Raw genomic sequence first — 18,200 nt, 5'->3', positions numbered from 1 at the left:
ATAGATAGATAGATTGATAGATAGATAGATAGATAGATAGATAGATAGATAACACATATGAACGAAATTCCATTCCACTGGCATATACAAATATAAAAATATAATAAAAAATGCTAAAACGTGCATTAAAATATAGCACTAAAAATAGTTTGAAAGCAGCATATAAATGATGATATTGCACATGGTAATTGGCGGCATGTAAATTAAATGTTTGCACTTTCTAAGTAGTGGCATATAAATACAGATATTCCAGAATATAAATAAATATTGTTATTGCAAAGTTAGGTTAGTTTAATACCGCATAAACCATGTGTTTCTGCTGCAACAATACATTTGAAGCACTAACTCATCGAAAAAAAAAAATGCATGAAAATGTTTTCACACAAAAATATTGATGCTTAAATATTTTCACAGTTTTTTTCTAGGGGATCAAATTTAGAACCGACAGAAACCACATGCATGTGAAGATAACTCAGAGACATGGAAGGTGTAAGTGCTTGTATATAAATTATTATTATAAAATGCTACATAACTAAGTGTATCTTGTGTATCTCAAAAAGATTCTGCATTAAAATGCAGTCGATCAAGTGAAGTCTAGGCCTCTATTAAAGTGTGTGTTTGTCTTGTGCACACTTGGCTTTACTGGAGTCATGTGCAACGCCCTTATATGGAGATAATGGGTGTGTGTTATGCTAATTAGGACCTGCTGACCCCCCCCCCCCCCCCATCCTCCTAATTATACACAGTACACAAACTTTTATTGTGGATGCGATTAATCACAATCAATGATTCTTCAGAAATAATTCTAATATCAGTCCCTCCAGAAAAACGTGATTATGCGATCGCATAATTCAATGCATAATCAGCCAAAGTCTGCGTATTTATGCGGGGTCCGCATTTTTTCAAATACGCCGCATAATTTGCAGATTTCCGCACGCAAAATATGCAGGGCTTGCATGATTTCATAATCAAAAAGTCACATATATCTTAGCAGAAAGTTGAAAAATGTTGTGTTTACTTCACACAAGAGCAGCCATTTCCCCCTGTTGCCATGGGAACGTTATGAAGTGACGTTGTTACAGTTGTAAGTATATTAGTAGTATGTAAATTTACGTTGCAGTAAGAGATTGCACTTTCTGCATTGGAAGCACTTATTTTAACAGAACATGTCTGTTTTGTATATAGCTACCTCTGTAAAACAGGAAGCACACATTTAATTAATTTATTAATTAATTTATAAATTTTTACAGAAGTTGTAGCATATTCCTTTTGTGAAGCTAAAGAACTTGTTTGACTCATCAATGTTTTGTAAGTTTGAGCCATGTGTTTATTAAGGTCTGAAATAAAACAAGATGAGAACTTAAATATTCCCAGCACTTTCTGTGATGTATATGCTTGCTTATCATAGGAAGTAATAAGAAATGACTCTTTACATTAAGGTAGTAGCCTAGAGAGAACAGTGTGTTGGGGGAATCACTTCATTTTTTTTCATCAAACCACAGTTTTTGCAAGTTCCCGCAATTTCATCGCATAAAATTGCATAAATATCCCGCATATTCCATTGCATTTTTTAAGAAAACGTGCCGCATAATCAAGGATTTTTGCCCGCAACAATCACAAAAACCCCCCGCATTTTTCTGGAAGGACTGTAATATGATGATTTGATGCTCAAGAAACATTTATGAATATTGCCTGGCACTAAAACACTATGGAAGCCCCATTAACTTCTTTTGTGTTCAGCAGAAGAAAGAAACTCATACAGGTTTGGAACAACTTGAGTGAGAAAATTATGACAGAATAAAAAAAAATTTTGCTCACAATCTGTGAAAAGGGTTCATACTCTGGATTCATCTGCATTAGAATGAGGATAACAGCAGATGTAGGTACGAACGCCACATTACGAGTGAATGTGTTAAGTGAACATTGAGTTCTTACTTGTCAAGAGTGACCTGGTCTTGTTTGGCCCATGCGAATTTCCCATTGACAACCGTCACGGCATATTCTGCAGAGAGAGAAAGCGTGAGTAAGCTGAAGTAGTGCGAGTTCAGTCATGATGATCAGAGGTTTCACAATGACTCAGCATGAGAACATGAGCAGAAACATAAACCCGTTCCCGTCAAGTGAAGCTTGTGTTTGCTTGTAAAACTACCGGAAGCGTTGTTTCTTCTGTCCACACTCTCTGGATCCAGTTCATCGTGATTGAGGAAATCCTGGATGCGCTTCAGAGACACGCTGGCCTGACGAAAGATTACACAACCATGAGTCGAGAAGTGGGACAGAACACATCAGAAAGATGATCTCATTCCAGGAATATACTGTGGTGAATATGTCACAATCGTTTCAACAATCAGAACTGAACATGCACGAATCTGCCTCATAGACTTTCTAAAACTAGGTCAGGTCTGAATATATAACATATGTTATATATTCAGAACTGACCAAGTTTTAGAAAAAGTAAGGCAAAATAATCGTCTGCCATCATCGTTCATCTGTGAAATAAAGCTGTTTATTTCTATATTATTATCTGTGAAATAAAGCTGTTAAAGCTATATTTATTTATAGTTATTATATTACAAAACCTTTCTATAAAAAAAAAAAATATATATATATATATATATATACACACACACACACACATGCGTACATATACTGTATATATTTTTATTTAAAAAATAGAAAGGTTTTGTAATGTTATACACTATCGTTCAAAGATTTATGGTCAGTAAGGATTTTTTATTTGGAAATAAATAAATACTTATATTTAGCAAGGATGCATTAAATTGATCAAAAGTGACAGTAAAGACATTTATAATGTTACAAAAGATTCTATTTCAAATAAATGCTGTTCTTTTGAACTTTATTCATCAAAGAATCCAGAAAAATAAAATGTATCACAGTTTCCACAAAAATATGAACTGTTTTCAACACTGATAATAATCATAAATGTTTCTTGATCAAATCATCATATTAGAATGATTTCTGAAGGATCATGTGACACTGAAGACTGGAGTAATGATGCTGAAAATTCAGCTTTGATCACAGGAATAAATTACACTTTACTATATATTCACATAGAAAACAGATGATTTACATTGGAATAATATTTCACAATTTTTACTTCATTTTACTGTGCTTTGGATCAAATAAATTCAGCCTTGGTGAGCAAAAGAGACTCAAAAACATTAAAAACTCTTAAGAACGATAATGTTTATATATCATTTTTAGTGTTAATCGACAACGTCTGTAAAGTTGTATTAAACCGTGAATATCTGTAATATTGAGAAGCGTGATGAAGTGAAAGCTCACTTGTACGATACTGCTGATGACTTGTGGAAGCATGTTCAACGGGAATCTCAGGATGTTGAACAGAGACAAGGACACGAAGGCCTTCTCCGCATCCAAGATGTTATCTTTACTCACAGTCACAAAGACAGCAAACGTGGTCAAGGCCACCTGAAGGACATCAAGAGCACAAGCACACACTCATTACAGGTTCAAATTTAGACTTCAGCAACAAAAACATGTTTTTCACGTGCACTTTGAGCATTATTTTGAAACATGAGCCGGCAACTTGACGCCTAGATAAGGATCTACAGCATATCAAAAAGAAACATTTTGCATTTTCCTCACACTCTAAAAAATATTGGGTTGTTTTTTCTACCCAAATCCTGGATCAGACATAACAGCCCAGGGTTTGGGTAGTTGTTGTGTTACACAGATCCTAGGTCAGACGTAACAACTCAGTGTTTGGTTAGTTTTCGTGTAACCCAGATCCTGGGTCAGACGTAACAACCCAGTGTTTGGTTAGTTTTCGTGTAACCCAGATCCTGGGTCAGACGTAACAACCCAGTGTTTGGTTAGTTTTCGTGTAACCCAGATCCTGGGTCAGACGTAACAACCCAGTGTTTGGGTAGTTTTTGTGTTATCCAGATCCTGGGTCAGACGTAACAACTCAGTGTTTGGGTAGTTTTTGTGTTATCCAGATCCTGGGTCAGATGTAACAACCCAGTGTTTGGGTAGTTTTCGTGTAACCCAGATCCTGGGTCAGACGTAACAACCCAGTGTTTGGTTAGTTTTCGTGTAACCAGATCCTGGGTCAGACGTAACAACCCAGTGTTTGGTTAGTTTTTGTGTTACCCAGATCCTGGGTCAGACGTAACAACTCAGTGTTTGGTTAGTTTTCGTGTAACCCAGATCCTGGGTCAGACGTAACAACCCAGTGTTTGGTTAGTTTTCGTGTAACCCAGATCCTGGGTCAGACGTAACAACCCAGTGTTTGGTTAGTTTTCGTGTAACCCAGATCCTGGGTCAGAAGTAACAACTCAGTGTTTGGTTAGTTTTCGTGTAACCCAGATCCTGGGTCAGACGTAACAACCCAGTGTTTGGTTAGTTTTCGTGTAACCCAGATCCTGGGTCAGACGTAACAACCCAGTGTTTGGTTAGTTTTCGTGTAACCCAGATCCTGGGTCAGACGTAACAATCCAGTGTTTGGTTAGTTTTCGTGTAACCCAGATCCTGGGTCAGACTTAACAACCCAGTGTTTGTTAGTTTTCGTGTAACCCAGATCCTGGGTCAGACTAAACAACCCAGTGTTTGGGTAGTTTTTGTTTTACCCAGATCCTGGGTCAGACGCAACAACCCAGTATTTGGGTAGTTTTTGTGTTACCCAGATCCTGGGTCAGACGTAACAACCCAGTGTTTGGGTAGTTTTTGTGTTACCCAGATCCTGGGTCAGACGTAACAACTCAGTGTTTGGGTAGTTTTTGTGTTACCCAGATCCTGGGTCAGACGTAACAACCCAGTGTTTGGGTAGTTTTTGTGTTACCCACATCCTGGATCAGACGTAACAACCCAGTGTTTGGGTAGTTTTTGTGTTACCCAGATCCTGGGTCAGACGTAACAACCCAGTGTTTGGGTAGTTTTTGTGTTACTGTTACGACCCTGCATTTTACTTGCTCGCCTACTGGTGGCGTTGGTCTTCTATGAGAGCGCAGGAGATTGCACACACCTGTTCCCTGTTCACCACTTAATCAAGGAGAGGATAAAACATTGGCCTCCACCACTCTTCTTCACTTCGTCCAGGGGATTGACAGCCTCTGGAGAAGTCACTTGTTGCGAACCTTTATTTTGTCTACAGCCCATACCAACCTTTTCTCCTCCCCATCTGGATTATGATTTTTCCCCTTTGATTTTGAACCCTAGACTTCGTTATATTAATTTATCTGTATTTTGAAGACTAATAAAATCTTGCAAGTCATTATTTTAGTGTACTTGTATTCTTTATGTACGGTCGAAACGAGCTGGCCGTAACATAAATTGGGTGTCTCGTCCGCGATCCTATGGGGGTAGGAAACGTTGGTAAGTATGGGTTGTATGTGTGTATGTTTTTGTGAATGGTGGTTACCTTTATAAATGAGAACTCTGGTTAGTTAGGGTGTTTCCAGCTGGATTGTGAATACAATCCTTCCGACGGAGCACTGTTTGTTGTTTTGTTTTGTTATTTTGCCTTTCTTGTTTTTGGAGGTTATCCTGGGTGGAGATTAGCTCTCTGTAGGGGGTACGCTTCCGGACCTTCAGTCTGACTGATTGTCGCGGAGCTCAGCGTTTAATGTCGCCCCGAGCCCGGTACATCTCTGAAGACCAGGTAGGATTTTTCTCATATTGTAAATGGTAAATCCATTCAACAAAAATAAGTAAAGGTAAATTATTGCGTTCGTGTGTATAGTGCGGTTTATTCTCGCGCTTACACTGTGTTTTGACTTGTGGGAAGTCTTCGGAAGTTTTTGTGAATGAGCATAGGTTGCGTAATACGGTGACGTGGTTCCTTTTTGAAGCAGTGGCTTATGGGAGTTGTATTTCGAGTAAACAGCGTCTCACGTGTGTTAGCTAAATTAGTAATTTCATTTGTGTTATTGTGCGTATACATATGCGAACAAAATGTCTTCGGTGCTCGAAGATTTTTTTGCGTGTCCATCAGAAGCTTTGCTTGAGAGTTGTACAAAAGAGCAGTTAGTGCAAATCGCTGAACGCTTCAGTGTCGATCTTACTTCTCAAGAAAAGAGGCTGAAGGAAACTATCGTGACTACTTTGAAGCGATCACTTGTTGATAGAGGAGTTATAGAGGTAAGCACTGAGTTAATTACTCCCAGTGAATCGTTTGTGTCTACTCCTGCTGATGTCTATAGTGAAAGTGAGACAAAATTTCCAGAATTGTCTTTGCAAGAGAAGCAATTGTGTTTAGATGCCGCGAAAATTCGTGCTGAACGTGACGATCGCGTTATGAAAGAGCGAGCGGTAGAAAGAGAATTTGAAGAAAGAAAATTAGATCATCAGTTAGCTATGCGAAGAATGGAGCTCGAGTTAGTGAAGGAACGAGAAGAGAGAACGTTTCAGTTAGAAAAGGAACGAGAAGAGAGAGCGTTTCAGATAAAAAAGTTGGAGTTAGAATTAGCAGCAAAGACAGCTGAAGTTTCACAAGCGAATGTGCCTCCTGTTCTACAACAGCATGCGAATACAGGTGAACCTGTGTTTGACGTTCACAGAAATATGAGATTAGTGCCGCCATTTTCTGAAAAGGAAGTGGATAAATATTTCTATCACTTTGAACGTGTTGCTTTATCCATGAAATGGCCGAAAAGCTTTTGGACTTTATTGTTACAGTGTGTGTTCACAGGTAAAGCTCAGGAAGTTTATTCTGCACTCTCACTGGAACAGAGTGGTGAGTATGAAGTAGTGAAATCTGCTGTGTTACATGCATATGAACTCGTGCCTGAGGCATATCGTCAAAAATTTAGGAGTTTGAGTAGAGCTGATGAATGTACTCATGTTGAATTTGCAAGAGAAAAAGAGAACTTATTTGATCGTTGGTGCACTTCAATGAAAGTTACCACTAAAGAGTAGTTAAGAGAATTAGTGCTCTTAGAGGAGTTTAAACATTGTGTTCCTCATGTTGTAGCTAGGCATCTCACTGAACACAAGGTGAATACACTTTCTGAAGCTGCTATCATGGCTGATGAATTTGTGTTAACCCATAGTGGGTCATCAGTTCAGTCGGTCTTAAAGCCAAGGATATGAGTAAGTCCAAGTTTTGCTTTCAACCTAAGACGAAGTCTCCTGTGATGAGTAGGAATATTAAGGCGACAGTTGCTGAACATTCTAGTAAACCTGTACTCTCACGAGACATGGTTTGCTTTTATTGTAAAAAGCCTGGTCATAAAATATCTGACTGTCTTATTCTCAAGAAGAAAGAGAGATTGTCAAAACCTGTTGCTTTGGTTTCTACCTCACCATTCACTGTTGACACTCGTGATGAGAAAAATCGTCAATTACCTAGTTCTAGTGATAAATCTGTTGATCAGTGTATAGCTTCCTCCGTTGATTATACACCTTTTATCACTGAGGGAAATGTGTCATTGCCTGGTTCAAACGAAACGGTGCCAGTACGTCTTCTTCGAGATACAGGAGCCGCGCAGTCGTTTCTTCTAGAAGGAATTTTGCCTTTAACTTCTGAAACCGCTACTGGAACTCATGTATTAGTGCGAGGTTTTGAGATGGGGTTTGTTGAAGTGCCTTTGCATCGAATCCGTCTTTCCTCTGCCATTGTATCTGGTGATGTAGTAGTTGGTGTTCGTTCTGCACTTCCAGTCCCTGGGATTACATTTATTCTGGGAAATGATTTAGCTGGTGGGAATGTTTGGGGACGGAGTGGTGTGGCAGCTCCGCCCATAATAGCATCTATACCTAGGAAATCTAATGTTGAAAATTGTAGAGAATTTCCTGATTTGTTTCCAGCTTGTGCAGTTACTCGATCAATGGCTAAACCCCTGTCTGAAAACCAAGTTGAAGTTCCACTGCATGACACCTTCTTTTACACTGTTAATACAGGTAAGCCAGGGTCTAATGTGTCTAAATGCCTGAAGTCCTGCTCTTCGTTGTCTTCTGACCAGAACGATTCAACGGTGCTGCAAAGTGAATCTGCTGATACATCTGAGGTTCTATCCACTCCTGAGAAAATCAATGTTGATCTCTCTGATGTTGATGACTGTTCTCTGACTTCTTTGTTACAGATCTCTCGAGAGGAGTTAATTAGAGCTCAACAGAGCGATGACACTCTTAAACCTTTATTTTCTGCAGCCGGGTCTAAGAAGTGTTCTGATCCTCTGTCCTCCTCGTACTTTCTTGAAGATGGTCTGCTTTGTCGGACAGTGGTCCTGCATAAAGATGTTGCTCTGGAACCTAAAACTCAGATTGTGCTTCCTTTTACAGTGAGAGACTCTGTGTTGCATTTGGCTCATCAAGGACTTGCTGGTCATACCGGAGTTCGTAAAACGTATGATCGTGTTTTGCGACAGTTCTATTGGCCTAAGGTAAAACGAGATGTGGCAAAACATATTCTAGCTTGTCATATATGCCAGATCACCGGTAAGCCAAACAAAAAAGTGCCTGTTGCTCCGTTGCAGCCTATTTCCGTTGCTTCCACTCCTTTCGAGCATTTGATAGTTGACTGTGTTGGTCCTTTGCCCCGGTCTAAGACTGGTCACCAATACCTTCTAACCGTCATGTGCCAGACTACTCTTTATCCTGCTGCTTATCCGTTAAGGTCCATCACTACTAAATCTGTCTTGAAGGCCCTCACTAATTTTATGTCGACCTTCGGAATTCCCAAAGTTATTCAGTCCGATCAGGGTTCGAACTTCATGTCAAAATAGTTCTCAAAAGCCCTGCGTCAACTTCGAGTTAACCACAATATTTCTAGTGCCTATCATCCGCAGAGTCAAGGAGTTCTTGAGAGGTTTCATCAAACCCTGAAGTCCCTTTTGAGGTCATATTGTGTGGAACTTGATGCGGATTGGGAAGAAGGTCTGCCATGGATGTTATTAGCGATACGTGAGGTAATCCAAGAAAGCCTTGGGTTTAGCCCAAATGAATTAGTGTTCGGACATGTAGTGCGAGGACCTACGGCTGTGTTAGCTGAGGAGTGGCGAATGTCTAAACCTTCTGAAAACATTTCAGATTATGTGAGTGGATTCCGGCGTAGACTGTATGAGGCACGAGCTCTCGCTAAAAAGAAGTTGAGTAAGTCTCAAATAAAAATGCAACAACATTTTGACAGAAAAGCTAAGCTGAGAGAGTTTCAGGTGGATGATCAAGTATTGGCTTTGCTGCCTCTACCTGCCACCCCATTTCAGGCTAAATTTACAGGCCCCTACAGTGTAGCTAAACGTCTTTCCGATAATAATTATCTGTTGAATACTCCTGACCGGAGAAAAAAAGTACAAGTCTGTCATAGTAACCTGTTGAAATTGTATATAGCTCCTGTTCGTTCTGTTACTGTTAATGTGGTCAACTCTTGTGATTCTTTTTCAGAATCGTCTCCTCTCTTTCGCAGCACGAGTGGGGATTCTTTAGAGAATGCTGATGAGAATGAGAGTTTTCTTTCTCGAGAAAAAGTCGACGGGCGACTTAAAAACTCTGAGATTCTTCTTAACCTGTCCTCTCATCTTTCTTATTTGACAGAGAAAGAGAGGAGTGATGTCACTGAGTTGGTGATGTCATTTCCTTCTCTTTTCCTTGACGTTGCCGGTCGCACTTCTGTCATCGAACATGATATCGACGTAGGAACCTCGAGTCCAGTTAAACAGAACGCCTATCGAGTCAATCCTTTCAAAAGAGATTTGCTGAAACAAGAGGTGAACTATCTGCTTGCTCATAATCTGGCTGAATCTAGTTTCAGTTCGTGGAGTTCTCCTTGTGTTTTAGTAAATAAACCTGATGGCTCATATCGATTCTGCACAGATTATCGAAAACTTAACTCTGTGACAAAGCCGGACTGTTTCCCTTTACCTCGAGTTGATGACTGCGTCGATCATGTTGGCTCTGCCCGTTACGTCAGTAAATTCGACCTCTTGAAGGGGTATTGGCAGGTGCCTTTGACTAGTCGTGCGAAGGAATTATCTGCCTTCGTTACGCCTGATGCCTTCCTGCAGTATACGGTGATGCCTTTCGGAGTTCGAAATGCACCCGCGACTTTCCAGCGACTCGTAAACCGCATACTGTATGGAATGTCAGGATGTGAGGCATATCTTGATGACGTCGTGCTGTTTAGTTCCTCCTGGTCTGAACATCTTAACCAGATTAAAGAACTTTTTTCTCGTTTAGCCAAGGCTAATCTTACAGTTAATCTCGCTAAGTCTGAGTTTGCGAAGGCAACCGTTACCTATTTGGGTAAGGTAGTGGGAAATGGTTGTGTAAAGCCCATTGAGACTAAGGTTGAAGCCATTTGTAACTTTCCAGCTCCCACCACTCGTCGTGAATTGCGCCGATTTCTCGGCATGGTGGGATATTATCGGAGCTTTTGCGAGAATTTTGCCAGTGTAGTCTCACCTCTCACCGATTTATTGAGTCCGAAAATGCCTTTTTGGTGGTCTGAGACATGTCAGCAGGCTTTTGAAAACTGTAAAGCTTTGCTGGCATGTGCCCCTGTTTTGACAGCTCCGAATTTTGAAAAGTCTTTTAGTCTTGCAATTGATGCGAGTGCTTGCGGTGCGGGCGCTGTTCTCTTGCAGGAGGATTCGAACCGGGTTCAACATCCCGTAAGTTACTTTTCTAAGAAATTTAATCGACATCAACAGGTATATTCCACCATTGAGAAAGAAGCTCTTGCCCTAGTGTTGGCCGTACAACATTTTGAGATATATCTAGGGTCAATTGCTGCACCGATTATCATTTATACGGATCATAATCCTTTGGTCTTCTTGAATCAGATGAGGAATCGCAATCAACGACTTATGCGATGGAGTCTCATTTTACAACCTTTCCATCTTGAGATTAAATATATTCGAGGAAAAGATAACGTTATAGCTGACACACTTTCTAGAGCGTAACATTTCTGCGTTGTCCGTTCCTTTTTCTTTGCATCTCTAGGGCCCAGAGGTGTTGAAGACTGAAGAGACGACGACGTTCTTCTGGACCACCAGAACTTTTATTGTGTTCGTTCTGGGTAGTGTTTAACTGTCTTTTCTTTGTTTTTTTTAGATTCGTTGCCGAATCTTTTTTGAGGAGGGAGGTGTTACGACCCTGCGTTTTACTTGCTCGCCTACTGGTGGCGTTGGTCTTCTATGAGAGCGCAGGAGATTGCACACACCTGTTCCCTGTTCACCACTTAATCAAGGAGAGGATAAAACATTGGCCTCCACCACTCTTCTTCACTTCGTCCAGGGGATTGACAGCCTCTGGAGAAGTCACTTGTTGCGAACCTTTATTTTGTCTACAGCCCATACCAACCTTTTCTCCTCCCCATCTGGATTATGATTTTTCCCCTTTGATTTTGAACCCTAGACTTCGTTATATTAATTTATCTGTATTTCGAAGACTAATAAAATCTTGCAAGTCATTATTTTAGTGTACTTGTATTCTTTATGTACGGTCGAAACGAGCTGGCCGTAACAGTTACCCACATCCTGGGTCAGACGTAACAACCCAGGGTTTGGGTCGTTTTTGTGTTACCCACATCCTGGGTCAGACGTAACAACTCAGGGTTTGGGTAGTTTTTGTGTTACCCAGATCCTGGGTCAGACGTAACAACCCAGGGTTTGAATAGTTTTTGTGTTACCCACATCCTGGGTCAGACGTAACAACCCAGGGTTTGGGTAGTTTTTGCGTTACCCAGATCCTGGATCAGACGTAACAACTCAGTGTTTGGGCAGTTTTTGCGTTACCCAGATCCTGGATCAGACGTAACAACTCAGTGTTTGGGCAGTTTTTGCGTTACCCAGATCCTGGATCAGACGTAACAACTCATTGTTTGGGCAGTTTTTGCGTTACCCAGATCCTGGATCAGACGTAACAACTCAGTGTTTGGGTAGTTTTTGCGTTACCCACATCCTGGATAAGACGTAACAACCCAGTGTTTGGGTAGTTTTTGTGTTACCCAGATCCTGGGTCAGACGTAACAACCCAGTGTTTGGGTAGTTTTTGTGTTACCCACATCCCAGGGTTTGGGTAGTTTTTGTGTTACCCACATCCTGGGTCAGACGTAACAACCCAGGGTTTGGGTAGTTTTTGTGTTACCCACATCCTGGGTAAGACGTAACAACCCAGGGTTTGGGTAGTTTTTGCGTTACCCAGATCCTGGATCAGACGTAACAACTCAGTGTTTGGGCAGTTTTTGCGTTACCCAGATCCTGGATCAGACGTAACAACTCAGTGTTTGGGCAGTTTTTGCGTTACCCAGATCCTGGATCAGACGTAACAACTCATTGTTTGGGCAGTTTTTGCGTTACCCAGATCCTGGATCAGACGTAACAACTCAGTGTTTGGGCAGTTTTTGCGTTACCCAGATCCTGGATCAGACGTAACAACTCAGTGTTTGGGCAGTTTTTGTGTTACCCAGATCCTGGATCAGACGTAACAACTCAGTGTTTGGGCAGTTTTTGTGTTACCCAGATCCTGGATCAGACGTAACAACTCAGTGTTTGGGCAGTTTTTGCGTTACCCAGATCCTGGATCAGACGTAACAACTCAGTGTTTGGGCAGTTTTTGTGTTACCCAGATCCTGAATCAGACGTAACAACCCAGTGTTTGAGTATTTTTTGTGTTACCCAGATCCTGGATCAGACGTAACAACTCAGTGTTTGGGTAGTTTTTGTGTTACCCAGATCCTGGATCAGACGTAACAACTCAGTGTTTGGGCAGTTTTTGCGTTACCCAGATCCTGGATCAGACGTAACAACTCAGTGTTTGGGCAGTTTTTGTGTTACCCAGATCTTGAATCAGACGTAACAACCCAGTGTTTGAGTAGTTTTTGTGTTACCCAGATCCTGGATCAGACGTAACAACCCAGTGTTTGAGTAGTTTTTGTGTTACCCAGATCCTGGATCAGACGTAACAACCCAGTGTTTGAGTAGTTTTTGTGTTACCCAGATCCTGGATCAGACGTAACAACTCAGTGTTTGGGTAGTTTTTGCGTTACCCAGATCCTGGATCAGACGTAACAACTCAGTGTTTGGGCAGTTTTTGCGTTACCCAGATCCTGGATCAGACGTAACAACCCAGTGTTTGAGTAGTTTTTGTGTTACCCAGATCCTGGATCAGACGTAACAACTCAGTGTTTGGGTAGTTTTTGCGTTACCCAGATCCTGGATCAGACGTAACAACTCAGTGTTTGGGCAGTTTTTGCGTTACCCAGATCCTGGATCAGACGTAACAACTCAGTGTTTGGGCAGTTTTTGTGTTACCCAGATCCTGGATCAGACGTAACAACCCAGTGTTTGAGTAGTTTTTGTGTTACCCAGATCCTGGATCAGACGTAACAACCCAGTGTTTGAGTAGTTTTTGTGTTACCCAGATCCTGGATCAGACGTAACAACTCAGTGTTTGGATAGTTTTTGTGTTACCCAGCTCCTGGATCAGACGTAACAACCCAGTGTTTGGGTAGTTTTTGTGTTACCCAGATCCTGGATCAGACGTAACAACCCAGTGTTTGAGTAGTTTTTGTGTTACCCAGATCCTGGATCAGACGTAACAACCCAGTGTTTGAGTAGTTTTTGTGTTACCCAGATCCTGGATCAGACGTAACAACTCAGTGTTTGGGTAGTTTTTGTGTTACCCAGATCCTGGATCAGACGTAACAACCCAGTGTTTGAGTAGTTTTTGTGTTACCCAGATCCTGGGTCAGACGTAACAACTCAGTGTTTGGGTAGTTTTTGTGTTACCCAGCTCCTGGATCAGACGTAACAACTAATTTTAAATATATTTGAAAGATAATTTAAGCTTACTTTACTAAGTTATATTAAGTAAGTCAAGTTATATTTTTAAGCATTAACTTTTCGCATTATTTAAATAGTTATCGCATATCACATTTTCCCTCAATATCGTGCAGTGTTTTTAGAGTGCGCACACACACACACACACACACACACACACACACACACACACACACACACACACACACACACACACACACACACACACACACACACACACACACACACACACACACACACACGAAAGCGCAGGCTCAGGGATAGAGGAGTGTTACCATGAACGGCGCGCTGGTCCAGGCCATGGTGGACAGAGCGCTGAGGTAGGCCGTCTTCTTCAGCACGTTCAGCTCCTTCTGTCGGATCTCCAGGATCTTCTCCTTGAAGGAGATTTCCCAGGCGTAGAGCTTCAACACCTTGATGCCGTTGAGGATCTCGTTCATCAGCTTGATGCGGTCGTCCTTGTGTTTCATCTGCTCCACCTGTGCACAGCATCTCACACGCTCTTATTGCTTTCAGAGATATTTTTTTATATTTTTCATTTTCGTTTTAATATAAATTAAAGTTTTAGTAATTTTGTTGTGAATTCTTAGTTTTTATTCTGTTTTTTTATATGTCTACATATATTTTATTCATTTTTATTTCAGTTTTAGTTTTTGTTCAAATTTTAAATGTTTTTATTTTTGTATTTTTCATTTTCACTTAAGTTAATGTTTTTTAAGTAATTTTGTCGTGCAATTAAAAAAAAAAATCAGTTTTAGTTATTTTACTTAAAGTAAAAAAAAAAAAATTAAATGAGAAATGTTGCCTTGGCAACTAGCTTAAATAAAATAAAGGTTTTTGATATTTTGTACAATTTTATAAATTACAGTTTACAGTTTATTTTATTTCAAGTAATGGATTTTTTTTTATGATTTTAGTTAACTATAATAACTCTGGTGCAGATATACAGACATCAATGACATCAAACAAGAAGTTTTGTTCATGTTTAGATTCGTGCTCTGTCTCTTTAAGAGGAACTGATACTTCACAAAAACTGTGAGTGACTGATAAGCTTGTGCTCTGAAAACCACAGCAGAAGATGATATATTGATAAGCAGCAGAACTGAAGGCCGTTGTGTGAACAGACCGACTCAAGTTTGTGACCGAATAAGTGTCAAACATGTTCCCACATTGAACATACACTGTAGAAATCGTTCTTTTCTTTGCCACAATATAAAAACAACTAGATTTCACATGGATTTTATGCATCAGTTATCCAATTTAAGGTTGAAAATGTGAAAATGTTCAGTAATAAATAATAGCATCTCTGTCATTGAATCACAAGTGAATGAGTCATTGAATCATTCACTCAACTTTTGTTATTTGAACATTAAGAGAATATTTCAATTCATCACTTTGTAAACATTACGGGAACGTTTCTTCTGAATGTTCTGGACTCAGATGAACAGGACAGCTGACCTGGTAAGTTCTGGTCTTCATGGCGATGAAAGCGTTGAATGGGATTAGCAGAACCATCACGGCCACACCAGCCAGCACCGACGGACCCAGGTTCTGGAGAAAGACAACAATGAGAACGAATCGCTCACGTCTACTTTTCTGTCAAACATACAACAATCACATTGCTTAAAAAATGCTTAAATATGTCATTTTGGTGATCAAAGGTGAGTTATAAGGGATACAATGATTGGATTACATTCCAAAAAAGTAGCAACATTTTAAAAACGTTAGACTAACATCCAACTGAAACGTTTCAGAAAAACATTCCATAAACAATGAATGAATAGCATTTTTGTGTAAAGACCAGATAACTCTGATCGAACTTTCAATTAAGGTGTTTGTTCATAACTTTGAGAGAACCTACCGTTTGTTTTCAGATTTTATCAAAACTGTTTTTTTATTTTTTTATTTTATGCTTTCACTTTAATTTTATTCAAAGATTTAGTAATTTTGTGTGTCTTTTGCCATTTTTGAATGAGAAAAAATTAGAAATTTCAGTTAATGTTTATTTAGTCATTTTGCTGTCTTTCTGTCATTTTTATTTTGTTTTGTTTAATATTTTCTTTCCTCATTCAAAGAGATTTTTTACCCTTGAATATATGATTGACCTGAAGAATGAAAGCTGTATCATATACTTGGAAATATAAGAGCAATATCACGTTCATAGCCATGCGAAATGGCTCAATATCGATATCAAACGGGCTGCAACCTTAATTTTGCGTGAATTTTTTTTATTTGTGTTGTTTCATTTGTTCATTTTCATAGTTTTCAAGGGTTTTCCAGGACTTCCATTTTAAAATAATCAAATTCAAGCACTTCAAGCATCTTGTACGAACCCTGGGATTTTAACATGTCATTGGTTGAACTGGAAAATTGACCATTTTTATCTAAACGCCAGGTTTCATGCTCTCGGCAGCCAATAATTCAGCTTAAAACACACGGTGGTCGTTCAACCGTTCTTCACCTTGTTGCAAACAAACCTGTATTTAATGTAGAATGACTTTTGTTGCACCTTGCACAGTTTTGTTCATGGTTTTCAGAGATGAAGGCATGTTACGTTCATAAAAAAGGCCCTTTTAAAGGCCTAACAGGGAAATTTATTTTACTCATAACTATGCATGATTATACGCTTCGAAGCATTTTAGATTTGCATTTAGAATTTTTCAGAGAAACATTATATATGTATGAATATGATTATCCTTTCAAAAAAAAAAGCAAGGGGAAGTATTTAAATATATTCAAATCTGTAAACGCTTCACCTGCCACAGGAAGAAGAGAGCCAGAACGATCTGCAGCGGCGCTGACCACAGCATGTTGAGGAAGGTGGTGAGATCCATGAAGCGCTGAGCGTCCACAGACATCAGATTGACCACCTCACCCACCGTAGACGAGCGCTTGGCTGCGTTCGTGATCACTAGTGACTATGAAGACAGATGAAAACGTGTCAGACATGTTCCTACAATCCAACAAACACTGTAGAAATCATTCTTTTCATTGTCACAATACAAAAACAACCAGATTTCAACTAGATTTTATGCATCAGTAACTAAATTTAAGGTTTAAAATGTTCAGTAATATATAATAGCATTCTCTGTCGTTTAATCACAAATGACTGAGTCATTGAATCATTCACTCAACTTTTTGGGGTTATCTGAACTTTTAACGTTGTTTAGGGGCCCTATCTTGCACCCAGCGCAATTGACTTTGTACACCGACACACGTATCATTCCTATTTTGCTGTTTTGCCGTGTGCACAACGCACATGCACTTTGCTTCTCTCATCTACACAGACGTTTTCATTTTTAGAAAACCATACATAATTACAAGGGAAAATATTACCACATGAGGGAAATCATTGTGGTGTCCATGAAAATGTGAAAAAATAGGCATAAATCTAGCTTACACATTTACCCAAATTATTACACGCCTGTTTAACCGAAGCTAATTTGGGTGTGTTTCTCCATCCCCAATGTCACTTCTCTGTGTTTTACGGCCCTGACGTTCTCGTCGGTCTCCTCGGCTGTGAACCGCTCCTGGCGTGCGTCTGGCAAATCCGCCGTTATAATAGCAATCCGCCATGGAACAAGCGCGCCTGCTCTTAAAGGGAATGTGAGATGACGCTCTGATTGGTTTATTTCACGTTACGCCCAAACCACACCTATGAGTAATGAAGCTACTTCAGACCAACACATTTTAGATTTGCGTCGGGCGCAAGAGTCATTTATCCCGCCGGTATAATAGCAACAGCGCCCGAGATCCGCCCACAAAGTTACTTGCATTTCGCGCTTGATACTTGCGTTTCAGATCGTTAAAATAGGGCCCTGTATGTCTATGTGGTGTTTTTAATATGCTTTAAGACAAACCATGTGTAAATTCATACTTCTAGAATGTTTGAAAATTTGTATTACATTTACATTTGAATGTTCTCTGAACGTTAGATTAACATCCAACCTAAACGCTTCAGAAAAACATTCCATGAACAATGAATGAATGGCATTTTTGTGCAAACATTTTGAGAACATTGTTAAAGAATCAGATTCTGAGTACATTCCCCTACATTCCATGCTCCATGAACACAGTATATAGCAGTGACGCCAGCTGATGCATTTCAAAGCTTTTTCTAATGCAATATCCCATGACAAAGCCCACTATTTGCTTTTTCAATTCAAGGAATATTGCTGGTGACGGACAGACTTACTCTAGGTAAAAGTGCACAGATGTGTGTGAACATGCCGTCACGCCTACCACACCTAAGGAAACTGAAATCCCTGAACTATTCTTTTGCTTTTACTCTTTAGAGCAGTAGAGCAGAGGCCACATGGCTGGATTACTACCAAATCCCTGTCCGTCTGAAACTGCGAGACTTGAACTTCTATAAACGCAATGTCATGCTGGCGTCATGCTTGCTTTTTAAATTAAACGCAGTTGTGCATATCTTTT

The 18,200-nt window shown here is 40.0% G+C and overlaps 1 protein-coding gene across 1 annotated transcript in view; it reads right to left on the bottom strand.

Annotated features, from left to right (window-relative positions):
- Window positions 1-18,200, bottom strand: part of abcc3 (ATP-binding cassette, sub-family C (CFTR/MRP), member 3) — a 111,763-nt gene that overhangs the window by 56,525 nt on the left and 37,038 nt on the right. Inside the window, exons 10-15 of the mRNA XM_082152220.1 lie at window positions 16,520-16,681; window positions 15,222-15,314; window positions 14,039-14,242; window positions 3,307-3,453; window positions 2,150-2,237; window positions 1,936-2,002 (exon numbers count right to left, since the gene is read on the bottom strand). Coding sequence (XP_082008346.1) covers window positions 1,936-2,002; window positions 2,150-2,237; window positions 3,307-3,453; window positions 14,039-14,242; window positions 15,222-15,314; window positions 16,520-16,681 — 761 coding nt within the window. The remainder of the gene's footprint in view (window positions 1-1,935; window positions 2,003-2,149; window positions 2,238-3,306; window positions 3,454-14,038; window positions 14,243-15,221; window positions 15,315-16,519; window positions 16,682-18,200) is intronic.

Source organism: Leuciscus leuciscus, assembly GCF_965113295.1.
Source record: "Leuciscus leuciscus genome assembly, chromosome: 21".
NCBI lineage: Eukaryota > Metazoa > Chordata > Actinopteri > Cypriniformes > Leuciscidae > Leuciscus > Leuciscus leuciscus.
The sequence above is the reverse complement of the archived record's forward strand: the minus strand, read 5'-3'. Positions and strand labels throughout refer to the sequence as shown.